The 19,554-nt window shown below is 37.7% G+C and overlaps 1 protein-coding gene and 1 pseudogene across 6 annotated transcripts in view; one reads left to right on the top strand and one right to left on the bottom strand.

The window, feature by feature from the left end:
- NSD3 (nuclear receptor binding SET domain protein 3) overlaps positions 1-19,554 on the top strand; it is a 105,718-nt gene that overhangs the window by 46,773 nt on the left and 39,391 nt on the right. For 3 of the 5 annotated variants that reach the window (XM_082863877.1, XM_082863876.1, XM_082863879.1), the window contains exons 5-10: positions 8,714-8,868; positions 10,380-10,895; positions 12,001-12,087; positions 13,028-13,154; positions 16,667-16,767; positions 18,897-18,942. In XM_082863877.1, coding sequence (XP_082720003.1) covers positions 8,714-8,868; positions 10,380-10,895; positions 12,001-12,087; positions 13,028-13,154; positions 16,667-16,767; positions 18,897-18,942 — 1,032 coding nt within the window. The remainder of the gene's footprint in view (positions 1-8,713; positions 8,869-10,379; positions 10,896-12,000; positions 12,088-13,027; positions 13,155-16,666; positions 16,768-18,896; positions 18,943-19,554) is intronic. The other 2 variants (XM_082863878.1, XM_082863880.1) reach the window with 1 other exon arrangement.
- LOC309977652 (glutathione S-transferase LANCL1-like) lies at positions 4,885-6,137 on the bottom strand (annotated as a pseudogene). Its single transcript has one exon. The product of its transcript is annotated as a glutathione S-transferase LANCL1-like (transcript).

Below are 19,554 nucleotides of genomic sequence, written 5' to 3'. Positions count from 1 at the left end.
TTAATAATCTGTGATTCTTGAATGGGAGAAGAAAGGGACAAGCCTTCTTAGATAAAACAATACACAAGTCCCTATCTGGGCCTCCAGAGCACTCTAAGATATTACATCACGTGAGAGTTGTGGCTCTTCAGTTCTGTCCCCTTAGGAAAGCATCCTTTTGAGATTATATAAAGAATTTCACATTTAATTACTCTATGAAAACTTACTAATATAGCTTTTTTCTGGGGTACAAATGAAAGCATAATCTATGCTTCATCTTGTATTCCAAAGGAAGTGTTTAAATTTATTTTATGACTTAATCTGGTCTGGTCCTCCCTACTTTAGTACTGGAAAAACTGATTTTGTTTGTATTGTTGAGGAAACCGAAATCTGAGAATTTAGGTTTGAAAAATGTACATACTGATAATATTTTAAATTTTCTCTTTCCTGCAGTAGTTTTTAAAATAATAGCCTTCTTGAGATATCATTTACATGCCATAAAATTCACCCTTTTAAAGCCTGCAATTTAATGATGTTTAGTACGTTTCCAGAGTTGTGTGACCAGTTACCACAATCTAACTTTATCACTTCTTTCATCAGCCCAAAAAAGAAATCCCACATCCATTAGGAGTCACTTCCCATTCTCCCCTCTGCTCCCCAGCTCTAAGAAGCCACTAATTACTTTTTGTCTCTATAGATTTGCCTTTTCTGGGCATTTCATATAAATCTAATCATATAATATGTGGCCTTTTATGTCTGGTTTCTTTCACTTAGCATCATGTTTAGAGGTTCATCTGTGTTGTGGCATGTATCAGTACTTTGTCTCTTTTTATTGCCAAATAATATTTCATTGCATGGCTGTGCAGTGCAGTTTTAAATGAAGTAGTTTTTTGACAGTTTTTCTACAAACCAGAAACACAGTATAAAACTTGATTTTGTTGATTATGTTCCACACATGATACCTGTGAAACATTTTATGCTGCTTATTATCTAAACTACTTTGTAAAATTTGTCTTGAATTTTATATAGTAATCAATGGTTTCCATACTGTTATTAGTCAGTATTGTTATTAGTCAGATTCTCAGCATTGGAAAACGTATTTAGCAGTTTTCACACTTACAGATATAATTCTTTGAAGAGCACATTGAAAGATGTTTGGATCACATGTCTATTTTGTTGTATTTCATTGTTTAGATCTCATTTTAAGTGTAAAAATTAAAAATGGAATGCTCTTTCTGCTTATGACAATACATTATATATGTTCAGAAGGCAGAGTTGCCCATAGTCTCATCCTCCAGATATATAACAACTATTAAGAGTTTGGGAGTAATTCCGGGAATTCCCTGACAGTCCAGTGGTTAGGACTCTGTGCTCTCACTGCCAGGGCACGAAGGTTCAATCCCTGGTGGGGGAATTAAGATCCCATAAGCCTTGAGGTGCGGCCAAAAGAGAAAAAGAGTTTGGGAGTAATTCTTTTTCTCTTTGCATATTGTAATTAATAGATATGAAAATAAAGATTTTTAACTGAGAGTTTTAAATGGTATCACATTATACCTGTTGTAACTTTTAATCCCAATATATTTTTAGAAATTTAAAACCGGACAGTTTTACCTATATTATTTTTGTTATATAAAAATGTTTCCTCCACATTTTTCTATTGGAAATTTAGCTCATTATTCAGAGACAGATGTGCTTGTTTCTCCATCTGTCAGGTCTTTGGGTTTTTATTTCACTCTTTTATATAGTTTTCCAGCCAGCAGGAAACAAAGTGCCAACAAAGAGACAAATTGTTTGATTTGTTTCTTCTGTAGTAAGTGATTTAATGGAGGAAGAAGTTGAAAATAAAGATTAAAATGAGCTTATGTTATCTGTGAGTTTTTGTTTTCATGTTTTTAACTATAATTCAAAGTCTTTTGGGATTATCTGTTCGGTTCTAAATAAGTAACTCTGACTTTTGGAAACAGATTATGTCCTATTTTTTTTTTTTAATAGTCCTAATAAAATTTCATTGAGAATCAGTTAAGTCAAATCCTTTACGGAACATAGAAATACATACAATTCCAGCCCTTTCCAGTAAATGGCTATATAACATTGGTGTAGGATCCCTGAATATCCTACTCTGATTTGTACCTGTAGGAGAGAAACAGTTCTACAGCTTAACAATACAGAAGTGGGGTGCTCTGGCCTATTTAGGGGGAGCAGCAGCGAAGTCAGAATTGAGTATGAATAACAAAGGATTATAGATGAGTTCAAGTAGCCAAAGGAGTAGATGAATAAGTGTTTACTCTTCACGTTTTGTATTTCATACTCAGTCAAGAGAAGGCAGGGCATTATAAGATCAGACATAAATTAACCTGAGGACTTATGAGCAAAGTACACCTCTCAATTAAGTCATGCTGGGAAGTTGTAACAGGAGAGAAAATGGCCACTTTTACCTACCGTGAAGGCTTTTGATTCCAAATAATTGGAAGTGACATCAAAGGGTCAAATGACTCTAAGGATTAAAGACTGACTTCTTGATGGGACCAATAGGACTGATGTAAATAACTGATCGTGATGTTCATAGAAGCACACGACAAGATAAATGAATACTGCTTGACAGGGTTTTAAGGTTTCACTACCTAGTCTTTACATGGAGATAAAAGATACTACTCAGTTTTCTGGGAAGCAGTTTTGTGCATTTTTTCGTTTTGTTTTCTAACCAAAAAATATCTGAGGGAAAAATGATGTAACAGAAATAGAACTGAAATGATCCCTCTTCCTTTCAAAACTAAGAAACTTCATGTTAAAGTTTCAGTTTCTACCATGGTGTTAGGGTATTAGTCTGAGTTTTATAGCCTTTGCCTGAGTTTAAAATCCTATCAAACTTTCTGAGCTCTTAAACATAAATAAACAATGGCACAAATATAAAATCTTGCCAGTTTAATAACTTAAAAAGCTAAAGAAAAAAATGAAAACTGGATTGTGTTTGTATTGATAAATTTGTTAATGGATGGCAGTAGCTAAACAGCAATCTAAATAGGAATAAGAATCTTATTCAAAGTGTTCTTCTCCCTGCCTTGATGTCTTCCTGGGGTTGAATTAATTAAGGTGTTTGGTGAAGCACTGTGATCAGTCTCCTCCAGTTAAGAGAAAGTGTTTTGTTATTTTTCCCTTGGTTAGTAACTATAGTAGCTACAAGTGCAGGAAAAGTATAGTAAGACGTTTAACTAAACCAAATGGGGTCTGCTCTTTCAAGCTGGACACCCATCCAAAGGCAGATTAGCTTTCCTGTGGATGCTGACACTGTTCATGTGACACGTTCACGAGAAAGGCACGGCTTGCACAGAGCTTGCCAGCAGTGCTTCACATCTGAGAGACGCAAGGTTGTCCCCAGCTAGCATGAGTCACAGAGGAATAAGCTAATCCTGGGAACTGAGCAGTGGGCTGTGTTTTAGATCCTACTGTCAGTAGCCTTTAAAGGGTCAGGCAATTGCCAATAATATTAGCTATTTTGGTGCTAAATGAAAAATAATAGGGGATTGCTATCCACGGGAACCAACATGTACTCAGTGGGGATTTGGTTCACAGTTCCAATAAAAATAGCATGTTTTTGTGACCGAGAGAGCCGTGAAATAGGCACATTAAAAATTTTTAGAGCCTGTTTTCTTAAAAGCTGCAAAATGTTTCAAAATCAGTCAAAATACATAGAAAAGACAAGCCTGGGAAAGTCAGCAATGGAAGAAGGAGGAATGGGAGCTGATGAGTCAAAACATTTGTACAGAATTTGAAGCACCAGGGATTCTTCACCTACCATATCAGTATCCGATCCTGAGGGCTCAGAAATGGATGAGTGTTAAAGCCTAGGGTATGCAAAGAGACAAAAGCCATTTGTTCTAAGAATAATCACTGGATAATACCTTCTCAGGAACCAGCATTCCTGTCAAAAGCTTAGCGATTTTGCGGTATAGCACCCCTCCCCCTTTTTAAACAAGTAGAGTGCTCTACTATTTAGTGAAAAGATCAACATCTAGACAGATAGGAAGGAAAATATCCTATGGCTTCTTCCCAGCAACCAACGCTTTATAAAGCATCGTCATTGCAAAGTAAGTAAAACACAAAGTTTAGAAGGTCAGTCAGAAAGGGTGGACTCAATCATAATATATTTACACACAGAAATCTCATTTCCTGATCTTACAGTTATTCCAAAGAAGAAACAAATTTACATAAGTAGTTCCAAAACATACTAGCTTATTTGGAGAAAACAAACTTTCTGTTAGCTTATCTAGAAATAACCTTCAAATCAGAATTTTCATATAACGACCATCACATTTCAGAAGTTTTTGATAAAAATGTTGGATTGTAGAGCCTGGATGCTCTACTAACAAAAAGAGGCAAATTTGAAAGTATGTTTATCTCTAGTTTAAGCATTGTGAATCTGAAAAATGGTGTTTAGGTCCCTAGCCCAGTTGGCAACTCTTTCAATTTTTGACCTGGAAGCATATAGTTATATTTTTGTCCCGTTTCATAATCAACCACTCAGAGAAAAGCAAAGTCATAGAAGTGTCATAAAAAAAAATACTAAAGGGAAGAGGTGGATGTCAATATCCAGCGATAAGCATGTATTTATCTACATTTAGTTTCTTTTAAACATTTTTAGAACTGTAACAGATGGTTATATTCATAAGCTTGAGTAAAGAATACGACTGCCTCCAAGTTCTGAAATAAATGCATATATGCTCTCAAAATACTGTACACATCACCTACCCTCCCTTTAGGAGAAACTGAAGTTAATTAAGATTTCCCTGGATATTTTAAAATAAAAGTAAATAATAAAAAGGAACTGAACTAAAGACATATTCTGGAAAAAAAAAATCAACTAAAGTACACAGTTTGACTCTATTGTTGCTTTAGCCCGGGTTTGATGTATAGAGAGGCTCATGCAGTGAGTTGCAGTGAGGGGACTTTCCTTTTACAGTTCAAATGCAGGGAACCTGGCTTTTGTGGGCACTAGGAGGTCAGCCAAGAAATGAATTGTTCCAGCCGTCCCTTCAAAGAGGGAGAAGGGAGTGTCTGGTGTGCTGCATCTGTGTTCTCCATAATCTAAGCACCATTCAGCGAACTTACAGGCCCTGTACAGGTACTTCGCGTCCTGCGTGAGGTTGTGCAGCGACAGGAAGGCCGTAGGCATTCCCTGCAGCGCCATGGCACAGCCCGTACCCCTTCTTCAGTGAGCCACACTGCCAGATCACATCAGCACGCTGATAGGCATCATTGAGAGACTGTTCCTCTTTGAACACCTTATAGGCCTGAATGAGCATGTAGATTACCCCAGGAGAACCGTGGCACCAGTGAACTAGCAGATCCCGAGTATTGTCCACACGAGGAGGGTAATTGCCGGAAGGGAATTTCAGCTGGCAGACGTAGTCTACACTAGGCTTGACCAAACTGTGTAACTTCCCATGGCTCACTTGAAGGCTGGGCTGCCTCAGGTGGTAATAAATTCCTGCCAGGCCATGAGCAGCCCGACATGGTATTCTTGGTACCATTCATACACCAGTGGAGTCTTTCTAGCTAGGTCTTCTCCAGAGGTTAAGACTGTTTCACAAATCTGCTGAACATGGCTTTGAGGAATCTTTTCCACTCCAGAGTTCTTCTTCACAAAGAGAAGAGCATAGATGTAGCCCATTCGACCATAGAGCATTTCATTTGGAGCATATGGGGATCAGTCTTATTTAGGTGAATTAGCTGGGCGATGCAGTCCTCTGCCCGCTTCTCATTGTTCATCTTGTGATGCACCACAGCGGCCACTGCCAGGGGGCCCCTATCCCCGCAAAGGAAGGTGATGGAATGCTTGGTCAGATAGTTCGGACTTTGCTTTACATAGCCATGTGCCATCTGTAGGTAGGTAGGGTCCCCAAACACATCCTAGAGGTGTAAGTAAAGCACAGCAATACCTGCCCAGCCAGTGTAAACAGTGCTGTCCCGAGTGTCTGCAGACTTCAGGCTTCTCTCCATTCGCTGAAGGAGATCTTGAATCTTATTGTTCAGGAGTTGTGAGAATTCAGTAGTCATCCCAGCAGAATCAGAGTGGCCTTCAGCCAGGGATTTGTCATAATCGGCATAAGGATTCGGGGAGGCCCTTGGCGCCATGGTGCCAGAAACGAGCCCCGCGGCCTCGGGACAAAACGAGAAGCCCGCTTTCACCTGTCCTGTGTTCTTGTAACCCTACTGCTTGTACCCGCCACCCTGTCCTCCAGACCTACCTATTAGTTGAGGCTGTATTTTTGTTTTTGTCCTCCAAAACGCTTGGACTTTAATAAACCTTCTTTGATGGATTACAGTCAAATTTATGCTTGGCTCTTCTCAGATGAGATGATATGGAAAACCAAGTTGCGTATGTTTCTCTTTTCTCACAGGCTATTTTACATATGAAATTTTAATTTGGTTTAAAAATAATTCCTTAAGTAATCTCCCGTTAATGTCTAATAAAATTTAAAAATTTCAAATCCAAGATATAATCCTTTTCCTGTAACTCAGTCAGTTGAGTTTACGCTGATACCCATACTTTCTGTCAAGATCTGCTTGTCCTTCTCTCCATACCTGCCTTATCTTGGATTCCCCAAGAGGACCAGTTTTCATATTTCTCTATTGACCTGAGACATTTTCTTTACAGTGACGTTTTTCAAACTGTTATTGGTAAAGGACTAGTTTTTTGCTCTTTTAAAAAAATTTTCCAGTCCACCATGGACCAATACTTCTGTAAAATACGATAAAATTAACTATTAGGGAAATGAAAGGCCTCCCCTTACAAAAAAAATACACGGTACAGGATCCCTGATCATGGGCCTAGATGTCACGCAATGTCAAATTATCATAGTTTCTAAATGCTCACTCTTACCTTCTCTGCTTGTTTTGTGGCAGACTGGTTTGCCCTGGGAACCACACTCAGAGTAGCACCGCCAGAGAGCAGTGGTTCTCAGGTGTTTTGGTCCCAGAACCCCTTTTACTCTTAAAATTTGAGGACTCTAAATGCTTTTGTTTACATAGGTTATATCTACTACTGTTGATGTTAATTTAGAAATTAAAGCTGAGAAAAATTTTAAATATTTACCAATTCATTTTTAAAAAGCTACTGTATGTTATATTATTAATTCTGTTTTTATGAAAAATATTTTCTCAAGCAAAAAAATTGAGAAGAATGGTATTTTTACATTTTTGCAAATCTCTTTAATGACTGGCTTAACTGAAGACACTAGATTCTCATATCTGCTTCTACATTCAGTCTGTTATGGTTTGTTGTTTTGGTTGAAGAAAATGAAGATAATCTGGCCTCACACAGATGTGTAGTTGGAAAAGGGAAGAGTATTTTAATAATAGCCTTTTCAGATAATTGTGGGTATATTTCTTTGATATTGCCCCCAAACTCAGCAAGTGGTGGGGTAGTTGCAATATGGAATCTGAAATCCTATCAATAAACTTTTTGTACTTGGTTTCTGCCTTGCACTTTGAATGGATCATTTGCCTTTCATGACTTTGTAACATCATACATTGGCCATTTAAAAAATATTGCATGCATATCTTCCAAATGTTGACACATTCCTTTATAGATATTTTTAAAATCACATTCGTTGTCACCACTTACTTCATCAGAAAATTCTTAGATTATTTGGGAATTGGAAGACTCATAGGGGCAGATACTAGTTTTCCAATATTTTGATTTTTCTTGGAAGATCAAATTTTATTATTGGCAACAAATACTATCAGCTGTTTTCCTTGAAGTGACAAACTTGCTTGTTCACTTTTGAGAAAATACCTGCCAAATTCTCAAGGTCAAATAACCGTAGTTTTTCTCTTAGTCATATTCCATGAAGAAGTGGCCAGTTCACCTTGCAGTTCAATCACAGAAGTACTTTCCCTCAAGGCAATCTTCATACTTGCAGCGCGCAGAAGTGCTTTATGCACCCTTCCCATTTTGTCACAAGGAATACTAGAAAGATGTGTTCAAGGGTTGAGATTTAGAAAAAGTAATTTTTACTGCTTCATCAAGGATATTAAGTAAAACTGGCTTTTTTGTTTGTTTGTTTGTAACTGCCAGCATATGGCTGTGAAGGATACGGCACTAGTATAATTTGGTGTCATCACTGCCTTTATTTGTGCTGAGATGCCAGCAGTCTGACCCACCATTGCTTTTGCCGTATTAAGTGCAAATGTCAACATCATGAAAAAGACAACATCTTGGTGTTATTGTGAAGATGGTTTTGACCTTGCAGGATCCCTGGGAGAGTCTCAGTAGCCTGTCCTCCCCTTACCACCCCCAGGTCTGTGCGCCACACGTTTATGTCATTAGAAAAGCAGTTTGACCAGCAATTGGCTTTTGAAAGTCCAAGAAAACATGTTATGCATTTTTTTGAAGGAAAAATTATTTATTTGTACCCAGATTTGTTTGTAAAAAGGTTTGAGGCCAGTAAATATAAATTGTGTAACCAAGGTAACAAATCTGACAGTTAGCAGAATTTCTGATTTTTTTTTTTTCTCTTAAAACTTGCTGTACTAAGTTTAATCGTTTGGGGTGATTTTTTACAGTAACAATTAGTTGTGTTATTGGTAGATGTTGGATTACATCTTTGGACGATCCAAAAATGACACGTTTTAATAGGAGTAAACTAGGGAACCTGGCTTAGGTCCACATTTTTGGCAAAGTATATGTGGCTGCTTATGCTCTGAAAGGGCTAATAAGAATTTTTACTTACAGGTGCCCGGGAATATCACGTCCAATTTTTTAGCAACCAGCCAGAGAGGGCGTGGGTTCACGAAAAGCGGGTCCGAGAGTACAAAGGTCACAAACAGTATGAAGAACTACTGGCCGAGGCGACCAGACAAGCCAGCAATCACTCTGAGAAACAGAAGGTGACTGATGACATAGGAACATGGTCAATTGAATGTGGACTGTAAAGGACTTAATAATTTAGTAGAGCTTTTCATACTTGAATTCAAGCAATTAGAATGACTTATTTTAGTCCCCTAAGTTCAATTTTAATAATTCATTGTGTGTCAATAAATTTTATATGTCATATAAACAACATTATAGTCCTACTGAAAACTTTATCTGCTTAATACAATTTTGGATTCTATTTTGAATTGAATTCAAATGTACATAGTCTAGTAGATGCTAGTGAAATGTGGATTTTGTCAGAGATTTTTATGTTTTTTCCTATTTCAGCATTTTCCCCTAATTCCCCTTTATTCTTATTTAGCAAAATTGTTTTATGAAAGTAAGATTTTAAAAATATTTAGTACTTACTCTGAGACAGGCACTGTTTTTAAGCATTTTATATATGTATTAATCCATTTAATCTTCATTACAACTTTGGTGAGGTAGATACTGTTATTCCTATTTCTGCAGATGAAGAAATTGAGGCACAGAACCCTTAAGTAGCGGGTTCAACCAAGGTCACACTAGTGATGGAACTAAAGATGTTTGTTGTGGTGGTGGACATACTAGAATTTTGACATGAACTCTAGATAATCTGTCTGGTCGAGATTTTTAAACTCAACTAATTTAGTGTGGGCCTCTGGTGATTCAGAAATTTGTCATATTTTCACTCTAAGCTAAATATTTTCACAGAGGATTTTGATTACTTTTATCAAACTTAACACTTCACAGTGTTTAACAGTGTTTGACATATACTGTACCGTCTCCTTGTTTCATTAGCTAATTTCTGGCTACCTCAGTCTAACCCCCTGGATAATTCCTAATTGCTTTGCTCATCTCACATACCTTTATTCAAAATTTTCTTACCTGTTTTGCCAATCCAAAGTCTTCTGATCAGGACTCTGGAAACTGTGATGCAGGTTTATTTTTCCTCTCATACGATCCTGTTTTCTTGTGTTGTATCGATTTCCACGTGTTCCTCGGGGCTCCCCTTTCTCTGCATTCTGCCCCTGTTTGCGTTCCGGCACAGGCTGGCCGCTCAGCTCCAAATGCTGGCTCTGTGCCACTTACTTAGCTTTGCTGTGGTCTGTGTGGCACCCCTGAGCTTTAGGGTGTTGTCTTTAATGTTAGTGTTTTATTGGCCCCTGAAAGTTATCCTTTCTGTAATCTTTCTTCTCTCTGCCATCATCACTGCCAGCTTTTTAGGAATGTGACATGAGGAGGACGACTCCCTCTTGGAGGGACTTGTCCAGCAGAGTGGCCAACAAAGAAGGGTTTACTGTAAAAGAGTGGACCTGCATGTCCTTGATAGCAGCGCTGATTCATCAAAGTCATGGAGTTAGAACATTTCCCTTGTTTGACTGAAGACCCTGAAGATGTTTATGCATACCTGGAAAGATGATAAGACCACATGGGAAATACATGTTTTTTAACTGTTCCTGTTAGATTAAAGCATGTTCCATAATGCCTGTATCTTTCTTTACAGATTCGGAAACCCCGGCCTCAGAGAGAACGTGCTCAGTGGGATATCGGCATTGCCCACGCAGAGAAAGCGTTGAAAATGACCCGGGAGGAAAGAATTGAACAGTATACTTTTATCTACATTGATAAACAGCCTGAGGAGGCTTTATCCCAAGCAAAAAAGAATGTTGCCTCCAAGGCTGAAGTTAAAAAAACCCGAAGGCCAAGATCAGTGCTGAATACTCAGCCAGAACAGACCAGTGCAGGCGAGGCGGCCTCCTCACTATCAGGTACTGAAATTCGGAGACACAGCCAGAGGCGGCACACAAGCGTGGAAGAGGACGAACCACCTCCCGTTAAAGTAGCCTGGAAAACGGCAGCTGCGAGGAAATCGTTACCAGCTTCCATCACAATGCACAAAGGGAGTCTGGATTTGCAGAAGTGTAACATGTCTCCAGTTGTGAAAATTGAACAAGTGTTTGCTCTTCAGAATGCTACAGGAGATGGGAAATTTATCGATCAGTTTGTTTATTCAACGAAGGTACCTTCTTTTCTCATGGGTTTTTTGGGGGAACCTAGGTATCTAGTAAGTAGTCAACCTTGGCATTAAAAAAAACCCCAGGGCTTCCCTGGTGGCGCAGTGGTTGAGAGGCCGCCTGCCGATTCAGGGGACACGGGTTCGTGCCCCGGCCTGGGAAGATCCCACATGCCGCAGAGCAGCTGGGCCCGTGAGCCATGGCCGCTGAGCCTGCACGTCCGGAGCCTGTGCTCCGCAACGGGAGAGGCCACAGCAGTGAGAGGCCCGCGTACCGAAAAAAAAAAAAAAACAAAAAACCCAAACAACACAAGGTCATAATTTGAATACCCTTTGTATTCACTGCACTTGAAATGTACAGTCAGTTTACTCTGTTTAAGATGGGGGCAAAAAAGACATAGGCAAAAAAGCTTTGCTTTTCTTCTTTTTTTTCCTCTCTTTTGTAATATCCCCATCTGTACTAGATTAATCTTGAGCTGTGCAGCCAAAATTGAGCTGAGCTCCCTAAAATCATGGAAAAAACCTGGGCACTGTGCCTGTTTCTGGTTTGTGTGGTTAGTTTTTCTTAGTTGCAAAGTATGCTTCTTATTAAATCATTTCTGTCGGTTATCTGAATTGACCGTTGTAATCATTATACCTGTTGCTCTGTTCGGTTGCACCAGCAGTTTTGCTTGGCTCATGTTGACCTGCGATAGCGCATACATTTTAGAGAAGTACCAGAACTGTGTTTGTTCCGTCACAGTGAACTGTGGTGACAGCTTATGTGACGGGGTGAAAGTAGCCTCTTCAAACGGAGTGCCTCCCTCAGACAGCCCTGGGCCTCCATTTAGGGCACTTACACTTAGCTTGAAGACTGTAAAACTCTTCTACAGCATGTGTAATTTCTAGTCCGTGTACCTCTTCACTGCCCTCCCAGCCGACGCCACAACTGTGGGCTTGTGAGTCCAAATGTAGTGGCACCTCGTGGATGTGTGCTATGTTTAAAGAATTCCGTGCTTATTTCCTAACGTTGTCATATGCACATTAAAATAAATATAGGTGCACCTCATCGGTGATATATTTTCCTAAAGAGAAGCATAAGGGTCCTCTGTTAACCTGTTTCTGCCTGTAGGTTCAACCGATTTCAGTAAGGCGAAGCTCCTTGGAAAAACTTAAGTTACAGTCCCCACTTGGTTCTGTTGACAGCTTTGACTCTCAAGTAAATACTTTGCATCTTTTTCGAATGCGAATTGGCTTCATTCTTGGAGCTGGTTTTTATCTGCTTTTGGATGCACAAATCAAACTTTGTCACCCCCCCCAAAGAGTGCTATTTAAATCAAATTTGAGATAAAACTGACCTTTTAAAAATGAAAGCTTTAAAAATACATATACTATATTTATAAATCACTCCTTTATTTCACTGCATTAAAAATACCTAAAATGAGACAGAACTGTAATTCTCCCTGCCTTCTCTCTGCTCCAGATTGCTTATGGGGTGCACATTTTCATCACACTTCTGTAATCTAAGGATATCCTTGTCTTTCAAAGACGTGTTGATATTTTTATCTGTAGTAGGGTACTTTACCACATGAAAATGACTATAGTTCTCTTACTGTGATATGGATAAAGGGAGAGACTATTCAGACCAGAAAATATTTTGGTTTTGACAGAAAATTAGATGATACAGGTTTATTTTTTAGTGATATTCATCATCTGGACTTAGAAAACAGGTTTTTTTCCCCCACATAGTCTCATTGTACATTTTAGAGTACATCCTGATGACTTAATAAAATTGTTCTGATAATGGCTAAGATAATAAATTAACTGCAATCAAAGACCATATAAAATCCAAGCACAGGGCTTCCCTGATGGCGCAGTGGTTGAGAGTCCGCCTGCCGATGCAGGGGACACGGGTTCATGCCCCGGTCCGGGAGGATCCCGCATGCCGCGGGGTGGCTGGGCCCGTGAGCCACGGCCACTGAGCCTGCGCGTCTGGAGCCTGTGCTCCGCAACGGGAGAGGCCACAACCGTGAGAGGCCCGCGTACCGCAAAAAAAAAAAAAAATCCAAGCGCATTATGATGGTCTTAAGGCATCTTTATAAGCCAATGATGCCATTTGCCTGGTAATCACCTATTTTTTAATTTGCCTTATTTTGAAGGGAATTGGTAACAAAACAGAAATAAGTGTCAGGGGACAAGACAGACTTATTATTTCTACACCAAACCAGAGGAATGAAAAGGCAACTCAGAATATGTCATCTCCTGAAACAGCATCTGGTCCTGCAGGTGGGTATGAATGTAGAGTACATTCCCATTGGAGTTCTTGGTTCTGCTCGACTGTCACATGGCAGCTTTGTTCCTATCAAAATCAAATTATATTTTAAAAATGAAATTATAAAAGTGATTATTTCAATAGGAAAGAATGGTTTAGGGGCCAGAGAGCTTTATTGATAGTAACAGTTATTTTTCCTACAGGAATTTAAATAATAGGATTCTATAATGAAAAGACTATAGTTATACAGTCTATACATATCTGACTAGATGCACCATTTGATGATCTCTCTGCATGAGAATAACAGCTTTAATTTTCCAGCACTATTAACACATTCTTACTATTTCCTCCTTTATCCCCTATTGGACACAAATTGGTAGATGCCCACACTCTTTCCATTATTCTTAGGTGTGCTAGATGTCAGCAGTTGAGGGGTTCGGGCCTAGCTCTCTTATAATCTTCTCTGATTAACAGATACCATGAATTGAAAATCAAGCTACATTATTGTTGCTCAAAGAAGAAATGCCTATATTTAGTAAGATCGTGCCTTTGGAATAGGCAAAGTAATTTTTATTAAGAGACTGACTGAGGATCTTATAGAAGCTTAATTGAGTGTCTGGTGGATTTGGTTTATATAACAGTATTACTGCTGCATACAGCTGTCAGGAAAAGAGTTAGATACCAACTAACTTGGTCATTTGAAATCTTAGGAGGAAGGAGTTTGTTTCAATTTGTTCTTTCAGATTTTTTTTTGGAATCTAAGAAGTGACCAAATAATTTTCTAGAAGGATTAAAGTCTTAAGACCCAAGGTAGTAATCTTGGATCAGTAGTAGCTCAGGCAAACCTGTAATTGAGTGGCACTAAGGGGTAAGTATTTTTGTAAGGGAAATTTTGAGTAAGATTCTTCTTATTATAAAAGCTAAATAAAAACAATCATTATTCAGGAAAGAACTTGCAGCCCTTTATTTTCAAGAAAGGGCTGCAGGATGGGGAGAGGTGTTGCCATGTATGGGACAGGGCATAGTAAATAGAATGCCTTTATTCAACAATGAGTTGGGAAAGGAAGCTGCAGTAAGGTAAGGAGGGAGTAGCAAAGTCCAGAACCAGATTTGCAACTTGTATCACTTCAAAATACTGTATAAAAAATGAAATTATAATGAAGCAATGAATAATGGACTTAGAAGATTTTGCATTAATTAGCCATAATTGAAAATGTTTGTTACCTTCTTTGATACCACAAGACTCTTTTGGCCTCAGTGCTCTGTAGTTAGGTCTATCAGTTTTGTCATCTTTCTTTACTGTTAAACTGTTAGTTTATTGTTAAACTGTTTACTGTTAAACTGTTAGTAATTTGTCTGAATGTAAGTGTGATATTTAGACTAGGAGGATCATTACTTAAACATCTGCATTCTCCGAACTAGGGAGAAAGTAAATTCTTCATAGGATATTAGATTGATCTTAAATACTAAACTTTTACTTTTAATGGAGATTGTTTTTTCTGCCCCTCAGCTACTGAACATTTTATCTTCATGTAGTCTTTTCATTTCAATTTAAGTTCTGCTGTGGATTTTCTTCTTTTCCTTCTTTTTTTTTTTCTTTTCTAGTGAAAGCTAAAGGTGGAAGGTTATAATTCTTTATATCAAGAAAAAGCCCAGTTCCTTCCTCAGGCAGACATAATGTAATGAGATTGTAAATTAACGTTGCAGCCTTAATTTAGGGATGAGCGCTCTAAAGCTTTGACCTTGGTTTAAATTTGGTTACGAGCCGTAGTTGATAAGCATATTTTATCTTTTTACATGACCATTTTGTTCCTTGCGAAAATAACTTCAGTAGTTGAAAAGTCAGAAAAGAGACCCGATCTCCCTTCAGAAACCAATTGTACCATTATCTCATTTGGTGTTAACTACTCATGGGGAATTCTCCAGCCTTTTCTTAGTAAATTTAGGTGCTACATAGGATGTGTGGCACTGCTACATTTCTATGGTTTGAGGAGTTGTATCTGCATTTCTACCAGATTTCTAAGCTATTTTCCAAATCCAGAGATGCTCACTTCTCCTCTCTTAGAACATAAACATAATACTTTTTAGTGTCTTTAAATGTAGTAGAATGTATATGTTCTTCGGGTAGCTTTCAGAATAATTTTAAGGAGTCACCACATTGTCTTATCTTTATAAGACAATAGAGCAAATATCATTTGCCCTTGCTAGAACAATTTTGTTGTCATTCTCAAAACAAGGTTTTTTGTTTGTTTGTTTTACGCAGTTCTATTTTCATTTTCCTCTTCCCTGGTAGGTCTTGAGTGTTGATGACTATACTGAAATATGGATCTCTGGAATACTCAGGTGTCTGTGAGGATAGGATACCTGTTGTCTTAGTTAACATTTTCATCATTGTAAGGAGAAGAGTGAGAGTAAAGGACGCCTTCATTTTGTGACTTCTGTGCTAGAAATTAATTAAGCACAGCTCAGAAACAATACATTATCATCAAACTACCTACTCCTTCCCCCCAAAAAGTAGTGGGATCCTTCTTTGTTTTGGCTTTGAACAAAGGTGAGGAAAGCCCTTTCCACATAGACAAGAACAATGAAACCAGAAAATATACAGGTGATATGGAACACTTCATTGAGGTAGCTTCTGCAAGGTGATTATTATCTAGCAAGGACCGTTTAGGTGGTCCAAGCACTGAAAAGATGGAGAACAGCTGTGCTGAAGGTAGCACTCCTTCTTAGGGTCACAGAATGAATCATTCTGTGATTCATTCCTGACTTAGTGTTTCTTCACATTGCGGCCTTCAATCTTAAGTTTTATCCTTTCCAAAATGGGGTCCATGTGAGTTTTCTTTCAAAGAATTTTACTGTTTAAAAATCTTCATAGTTTCTTTTTTTCACCATTTAATATTAAATAGCTTGATAATTTGTTTCAACTAGTTTTCCATGACTAATTATTTCTAAGTTATACAAGTCCCTTGATAGTCAAATTAATGATTCAGTTTTAGTCCCGTTTTTGTGCCTTTCCTGCTTTTTTCCCTTTGGTTGTTAATGATATAACAATAGCAAAACCAGCACCTAGCACTATTAAGCATTTTACGTGTAGAATTAATTTATTTGTTAAAATGCAAAGTACACAGTACCGATTGAATTTTGAACCATTAATTCCTAATGTCAACTGAGAATAAAATCATTTTCATCCGTCCCCTCAGTCCCTTCATCCCTTCAATTATTATTACCTAAATGTGTTTATCTGCTGTTTTGGTTTGACTTTACAATTTTTAACAATCCAATCCCTCTTTATCTGTATAGTTCAGAGTGCGTTATGACTCCTAGTCTCAACCCATCAGCTTTTACAGTTTGATCTATACAATTTTTTTAATGTACTCCCAAGTGTTTAATAGTTTTTTTAATGAGTTATAGTTAAAAGACCAAAAGTAATGGATAAGAAAAGGAAGGAATTTGGTCAGATCTTAATTACTTGAATGTCAGTTACTCAAGTGAGGTTTATTGTTTGTTCGTTTGAATTGTCTTTTAGGCTCAGTAGAAAAGAAGCAACAGAGAAGATCCATTAGAACCCGTTCCGAATCAGAGAAATCCACTGAGGTCGTGCCAAAGAAGAAGATCAAAAAGGAGCAGGTTGGCTTCCCACATGTAGAGGGTTAACCGTCGTATTTGTGAGTGTTGTGGCTTATGCTGGTGTCTTAAAAGAAAGAGAGACTCCCCCCACACTGGCTTTCCTTTCCGGACTACCTAATGCTTCTGTCCTGGTGAATCCCAGTGCCCAGTCCTAATACAACCATCCCTGTGATGCTGCTTCAAGCATTTTCACAGAAAACAATCAGGCTTCAGGAGATGGGAAGTCAGTGGTACAAGACTTCTAAAGAATTCCTCACATTGATTTTGACATTTCAGTTACGAGCAAAATAATTTCATGTTTTCGTGATTTTTATTTGGAACCATCATTGAGTTCCCTTTTTTTTTTAATTTTAATTTTTGGTTTAAGCTGCTGGTATATATTATTTTTATTTTTTAAACAGACCAAATTAATTTACCTATAAGAGTTTTATTTAAGAAACAGATAATCATAGATGATCTGGTTTTTCTGTTGGTATCACAGATTTTTTGGAATGTTATTTTCCCAGTGGAATGGCACTCACCTGTTACTAAGTTATCAGATACACACTATTTATGTAAAACGAAGGAGGGGCATTTTGACGGAAGGGTATTCAGCCAGTGTAATCAATACAGCAATAGGCATATTCAATTACCTTTTCAAAGAAATGTTTGGAAATCGTTAACTCCTTTAACTTAAATTCACAGTCAGAATTTTTCTTAATTTGTTAAAGTGAAAGAATATCCAGTTTTATACCCAGACAGCTGCTACTAAACAAAAAGAATTGTGAATAGTATTAGTTCCAATAAGCTTTATATTTTTAAAACCACTTAAATATGGAAGAATGTGAAGTTTTCTATTTAAATTATTTCCTTCAGAATTTTAAACTTCCAAACTTAAGAGGTGATTTTGTGGGTACTCTGTGGTATCATCAGACATGTAAAACAGTTTTCCCAGAAATATTTAACAAAAATTTAAATAATATACTAATTTGTCATTCATTTATCATAATTAGCTTTCATACTTAGGAAATTATATTCCAAAAAATCTTTCTAACCTCTTGCAGATCTCCAGCATTCCTTTCCAAAGTGAAGTTGTGATTTTGCCGGCTGGTTCCCAAATTCAGTCTGTGACCAGTCAGTCTAAAATTAATAAGGAGAATGAGTACAAAAACTGGGATGGATTGTTAATGCCACTGTGTTTATAGTTAGTAGTAAAACAATACCAGTGATTGTTTAGAAGATTTTATACTTGTATTACTAATTGTATCTTATAAAAGCACTTCTGTTGTATGTTTTTTTTACTTGTTGTAAAAAAAAATAAAAATTTTTTTAAAAAGCTTAGAATAATCCTTAAATATTTACAAAATGTGTTGCAACATGCATATTTCACCACTCAGAGAAACATTAAATCCAATTCATAGCTTAAGCAGGTACTCCTCCAAATGGCATCCTTTCTTTAATTCCAATGGTTCAATCCTCAAATTACCACGTGTTTTACATAAACATTGGCAGAATAACTTCTGATCTCGCTCTCCTAATGTAGGATCAAGACACTGTTCATAAGACACTCAAGAAAGTGCTTTTGCAATATCACAAACTTATTTTCTTAAGTTTGTACTAGCAGCAAAAGTATTGAGCTTCCAGCTGTATGGAGCCCTGTAGCACTCTCTACAGAGAGGGTCCTGATTCCCAGCAACTTAGATGTGAGTGCAGGCGCGGAAGGGTCTTAAAGTGGCGTGAGTTACATTAACCTGAGTATCATAGTAAGTAAAAATTTATCCTAACGTCTTTGGGGCGGGAGGGGTTTATAGCAACATCGGGGCTGGTTGCAGAAACAACCCCTCTCCTGCCTCCCAGACACTGAGGAAAGTATTTGTGTTCTTTTCATATACCAAGGGAATGGTGGGAAAGGTCATTGCTCAAAAGCATGTGGCTGTGTGTTGTCACTTGGCATCCAGCACAGGCAGCTAGAATTTAAACCCTCCCTGACCCTGAGACAGAGAACTTTACCAGAAAATGGGACCGAGTCCAGATTTCAGATACATTAATCGCTCATCATTACTTAGATTGATCGAAGTATTATTTTTTTCCCTCTGTTAATTAAGTGAAAAAAAATTCCCCATTAATGCTGTATTTTTCTGTCCAAACAGGTTGAAACAGTTCCTCAGGCTACAGTGAAGACTGGATTACAAAAAGGTGAGTTATTATAATGTTGCTCTGCATTTCCTTGATTAAAAACAATTTGAAAGAATTATTTGTACTTCATGTATCTTTGTGTGTCTCTGTAAATCACTTGTCGCTCTTCAGTCGATAATTTGTGTGAAATTGAAGTATTCCCGTGTTTGTGTGTGTGTGCGCGCATGCGTGCGTGTGTGTCTTTTAGAATTGATCTTACTCTGTGCCTCCATGTGAAAAGTCTTATTTGTTTTGGTAAATTGGAGAACACCACGTAGGCTTGATACTGTTTCCAACTTTTCTCCATAAGATTCTGGGGTTTCACTGGTTTATAAACTAGGGATGTGACGAATCCACTTTTTTTGGTATTCGACTGAATACCGAATAGTAGCTATGTCAATAGTGGTCAAACATGGACTATGACAAATCAGACAAGACAACCTGATTGAAAAAAAAAAAATCTTGCCACATTTATTTTTACAGTGCTGTAAAATCTTTTTGTATATTAAAATGATTCGTAGCATATTTATGGCCATTATTTGATGACCTTATGCAGAATCTATTTGAGATATGCACAAAGTTTAAGAAACCTTAAACTTAAGTCTGTACTTTTCTGTGTGCAATTTGACTACA

The sequence above is a fragment of the Leucopleurus acutus genome, assembly GCF_964270905.1.
Source record: "Leucopleurus acutus genome assembly, chromosome: 21".
Taxonomy (NCBI): domain Eukaryota; kingdom Metazoa; phylum Chordata; class Mammalia; order Artiodactyla; family Delphinidae; genus Leucopleurus; species Leucopleurus acutus.
The sequence above is the reverse complement of the archived record's forward strand: the minus strand, read 5'-3'. Positions and strand labels throughout refer to the sequence as shown.